At 36.8% G+C, this 5510-nt stretch overlaps 1 protein-coding gene across 1 annotated transcript; it reads left to right on the top strand.

Annotated features, from left to right (window-relative positions):
- Positions 1-1288: 1288 nt before the first annotated feature.
- LOC131855991 (G-type lectin S-receptor-like serine/threonine-protein kinase At2g19130) lies at positions 1289-3685 on the top strand. Its single transcript, XM_059207042.1, has one exon. The coding sequence runs from the start codon at positions 1289-1291 to the stop codon at positions 3683-3685; it is 2397 nt and encodes a 798-aa protein (XP_059063025.1).
- The last annotated feature ends 1825 nt before the right edge of the window (positions 3686-5510 follow it).

The raw sequence follows: 5510 nt of genomic DNA, 5'->3' as shown, positions 1-5510 counted from the left end.
CAATCGAACATTAATGGAGGATACTTATTATTGATAATGGTGGACAGATATTGGAGCAAGCAATTTAATATTTCAAAAACTTGTGAGACTTAGCTTTTGCTAAGTCAAGAAATATCTTCAATTTTGGTTAAAGCTATAAGATGATGTGAATGTTTATTATATGTGGTGAGTTAATCCTTAAATTAAAAGATTTGTTTGTTGAAGAATCCAAGCCTCTGGTATCCTTAAGAAGTGCCATGGACACACTTGTAAGGTTGATTTGTAGATATAAACACATGGCTTTCTCGGGTAGAATTATTTAGAAGAGGTTGAAAAGTGTTTTTAAATCAAGGAGGGAGTTTCTTGTACATGCAATCCAATGGTTTTTATATGAATAATTTATTCTTTGAGAGTCATTGTAGGGTTAATATTGATATCTCCTCAATGTTTGTCATTGTTTTATTGGATCTTGGAGATTCAAAAGAGTTGATTAAGAAGATGATGGAAACTCTAATTAAGAGCTAATTTCTTAAAGGCATTAGATCTAGTTGTAACATACAATGTGGGAATGGCATCTATAGATGTAAATCTACTAGTAAATAATAGAGTGGTAAGTTGACATTGTAAGCTATTGCATCATCATTGGTCTCCCACATAATGAGCCTTGAAGGATAAATAAGGCATCACATGGTTTAGGAGTGTCTAAAACAAGAAATGGATTTGATTGTCATAAAAGGTATTTCCTATAATAGATTTTTATGATATAATAATAATTTTAAGTGTTTTATCAATTTAAAATTATAAAACACAATCTAAATTTAAAAACAATAGATAAAATTAAAATAATATTATATTTTTTTTGTAAAATACAGAAAACTAAAAATAATTTAAAATGTCAAAGTCAATCTAAAATTGTAAAATACAACAACGGGTCAAATTACAAAGCTCGAAATATACTTTTCTGACATTTCGCAACCACTCCAGTATAAAATTGTAAATTTGATTAAGCCACTTTGCACTGCATCCTTTATTCATTCGGTGGGCTATCTTTATTTAACGAGTAGTGGTGAAATTAGAAAGGTCGAAATATACTTTACTACCCACTATCTGGGTATTCCTCGAGGCAGCGTGACATTTTGAGACTATGAGTCTGTAAAATCAATTTAAAATGGGCAGGTCCAGTAGAATAGTTTGGTTGGTATACTGAATCTATTAAATATCTTAGTAAAAACTACCTAATGCACACAGATATATTTCCTTCATTGCCAAGCATCTCTAATTAAGAGAAATAAATCATAGGCGAAAGAAAATGGAGCGTTTAGCATTCAACTGTCTGAAACGTTTCAGTTTAGCTCTTGCTTTGCTTATTCTCCAGCGCAGTTGCAATTTATATGTTGATGGTGGAGACACCCTGTCGCTCGGGGCTTCTCTCAGGGGAAAGCAGACCATAACTTCAAAGAATGGTACGTTTGAATTGGGATTTTTTAATCCAAATGGAACCAACAACTGGTATGTTGGCATCTGGTATGCTCAGATCCCTGACAAGACCATCATTTGGGTGGCTAACAGAGAAACTCCCGTCACAGACATGCCTGGCGTTTTTACGCTCTCTTCAACTGGTTATCTCACTCTCTCTGATTTGCAAGGACAAGACATTTGGTCGAGTAATGATACTCAGCAAACCAAGGCATCCAGTGCCTCGATACTCGACACTGGTAATTTTGTTCTCTTAGGAGAACAAAACACTTCTGAGACTGTGTGGGAGAGTTTTGCACACCCCACAGATCATTTTATGCCTACCATGAAGCTTTGGAAAGGCATGAAAGTGAACTCTTGGAAGAGTTTGGTGGATCCAGCGCCTGGGCCCTTCTTTCTCCAAATGAATCCATCCCCAGGAAAGAAAGACTTTTTGCTGCAGTATAAAAATGGTGTTTCATATTACAGCTCGGGAGACTGGAATGGCAAATATTACTCCACCATGCCACAGGCAGTATCTGATACCTCATTTGAGCAGGAATTGGTAGAGTTTTCTCCCACAAGACTCTACTACACATATGATCTTACACCCAAAGTTCGTTCGACGACCATGGTGAGGGAAGTTCTCCGCAGTAACGGCGAGCTAACAGTTTACTATTTGATTAATAATACCTGGAGCCTGGTTTATTATTCGCCCGAGTCAGATTGCGCCGTGTATGGTCTATGCGGAGCTTATGGAGTGTGCTCCAAGCAACTAAACATTCAGTCATGCAGCTGTATGGATGGCTTCCACCCAAGAAACGCTACTGCCTGGAGTTATCAGGAGTGGTGGTCAAGCGGTTGTGTTCGGCGTAGTCCATTAAACTGCTCCTCCATCAATGGCACCACAGAGGGTTTCCTCAAAGTCAGTGATAAGTCCTTGTCCGACGAAGAAGCTGTTCAATATTCGAAAGAATCGACTCTACAAGGATGCAAAACTGCTTGTCTCAACAATTGCTCCTGCACGGCCTTTGCTTTCACTGATTCAAATTCTGCTGTTTGTAAATTGTGGTTTGACGATCTGCTAGGCATGCAGGCTACTTCTGAAGGCCAGCCCTTCTACATTCGATTGGCTGCTTCTGATGTGCTACTTTTGTCAGCCAGCACAGGAAGAAGAAGCAGCAGCAGAGTAGTTGCACTCTTCATTTCAATTCCTTTGGGCGTTGCTGTTTTGAGTAGTATGTTGATTGGTGCATGGTTATTTCAGCGCAGGCGTCGAACGCTGCTTGCGAAGGGCAAGTATAGCGACTCATCAAAATCACTCAGCACATTCACCTACAAGGAGATGAAAATTGCGACCAACAATTTCGCCCATAAGTTGGGAAAAGGAGCATTTGGTTCTGTTTTTAAAGGAACTCTTCCAGACAGTACACTTGTGGCCGTGAAAAAGTTAGAGGGTTCTGCACAAGCAGAAAAGCAATTCCGTGCGGAAATAAGCACCATTGGAAGAATACATCATGCGAATTTGGTGAGGCTCCGGGGATTTTGCGTAGAGGGATCTCAAAGAATGCTTGTTTATGAGTACATGCAAAACGGGTCTCTCAACTCTTTCTTGTCCCGCAAATCCAAAGAAGAAGACAAGGTATTAGACTGGAAAACCAGATTTGGAATCGCTTTGGGGACTGCAAGAGGGTTACTTTATCTCCACGAAGAATGCATAGATCGCATCATCCATTGCGATATCAAGCCAGAAAATATTCTTCTAGATGCCGCTTTCTCTCCAAAAGTGGCTGATTTTGGGCTGGCAAAGCTTGTTGGCAGAGATTTCAGCAGAGTGTTGACGACAACAAGAGGAACGAGAGGATATTTGGCTCCCGAGTGGCTCTTCGGCTTGCCAATAACAGTGAAGGTGGATGTCTACAGCTTTGGCATGACCTTGCTCGAAATAATCTCAGGCCGACGAAATTGTGACTTGAGCGTGCAGGAATCTCAGTACTACTTTCCAACGTGGGCAGCAACTGAAATTGACAAGGGAAACACGATTGGTATTGTGGATGAAAGGATTGCAAACGAGGTGGATGTTGATGAGGTGAGAAGAGCAGCTATGGTAAGCATTCTGTGCATTCAAAAGGATGAGAGTGGGAGGCCGACCATGGCCCAAGTTGTTCGGATATTAGAAGGAAAATCAGAGGGTGAAGTGGAACCATATGAGAAGTCCCTAAAAGCACTCGTCGATGATCATTCAGTATGATAAAATTGAACCAGGGGAGGCTGTTGAGTCGCTGAACTTTCCAACTATATATATGTGTGTGTGTAAGGGATTGAAATTAGTAGTTAAAGGGTGATTAGCAGAAATTTGTAGATTGTTATCTGTATATTTATGTTTGTAAGGAATTAAATACTAATAAGAAATTGAATATGAATATTAGTTAAATTTTTTGAAGTGTTATCTAAATGTTAATGTGCTTATGATCTATAGAAGTTAAATAGATTTGATTTTTAATTGATAATTTTGTGTTTTAATAATTATGAAATAGGGAAGAAATTTAGTTTTCTTCATATTATATGTAATAAATGTTTATTGGTTCTTTTATTTTGTTATTTTTGTTTCTTTGTTCTTTTTGTGTCTTTTTTTTAATTTCATTCTTTGTGATATTTTGCCTTTTTGTCTTGATGGCCGACATGTAACAAGACCGCGCCCTTCCTAAACTAATTTAATCTAAACATGAAGATTTGTATTTATTATGGTGGTTAGAATTAATATAAAGATAGAAAAACAAAATCATTTAATATCATTGTTTGATCATATTCATTTACTATGCATGATGTCTTGTGGAAGATTAATTTGTTTGTACTTATTGTTATTCTCATCATCATAATCAATTGTGCTTATAAATGTTGTATATTTCAGCACTTTGTCTTTTGATAATATTTGAAAATTTTTGTTGCAATATTGGTAATGATGGTTCTAATCAAAAAATAGTTTTTCAAAATGAAGTGGTAATAATAATGGTAGTGGGATACTTAGGATTATTTTGTCAACCCTTCTTTTGTGAATACTGTAAATCTTTTACTTTATTAATGGGAATGCCTATTCAGCAAAAAAATTCAATAATCCTCCAATAACCTGTCTAATATTGATGCGGAGCTTCAAAGGACCCAACTCAAACTTAACAATACAAGACTATTTGATGATCAAGTTGACACAAATGGTATCATAATACTCAATCAATAGAAACATGACCCTTTGAGACTTTACAAACTGCCTCAATCCATTGAGAAAGAAAAATCATTGAAAAACTACCACCTTGCTGCCATATTGATAGACCCTTACACAGTCACCCATAACTTTTGCAAATGAACAAATTTATTCGATCTCTCCGGTGAAATTATTCGTAACTTGGTTATACAAAACATATCCAAACCTAAGCAAAATCCAATGGTGTAAATGTGAGATATGGCCCCCGTACTAGGACTGTATTTTCTGCAATAGTGTGCCCCTAAAATTTCAGACCTTTACTCCCACAATGCACATGCCATCTTGTGCATGGCCTCCTGAAACCAAATATTATGAAAATATACAATATAATACACCATCCTACCCATTTGTGGGGTTAGATCAATCTGGAAATAAAATATAAAACATTTTCATGCTCACTATTAACCCTAGAGCAGGGATATGACTGTTTTCACAAGAAATTAGACATCTTCACCGAAACAAAACCAAATCACTTCAAACCAAAGCCAAAATAAACTTAGTTCATTATAGAAACATCTCCAACCATTAAGGAATGAAACTAATTCATAAAAGCACTCAAAACAATGGAAAATCAGACTGTTCTACGTGGAAACCTGAAAAATACACATGAAAATTAGATTTTTATTGCTTCAAAACTCCAAACCCGAACAAAACACCTTTACCAAAAACCCCAAAATGATTCAATTAAATACATTTATAACCCTCAAGGCCTTCTAGGCTGAAATCCAACCTAAAACCAACTTATAACTAACTTATGACAACTTTTTGCATTCTTGACAACTTTTTGACAACAAAAAGTTGCTCCAAAGTTGTCAAG

This window comes from Cryptomeria japonica, chromosome 6 (genome assembly GCF_030272615.1).
Source record: "Cryptomeria japonica chromosome 6, Sugi_1.0, whole genome shotgun sequence".
Classification (NCBI taxonomy): Eukaryota; Viridiplantae; Streptophyta; class Pinopsida; order Cupressales; family Cupressaceae; genus Cryptomeria; species Cryptomeria japonica.
Note: the sequence above shows the minus strand (reverse complement) of the source record. Positions and strands in the feature narration are given on the sequence as shown.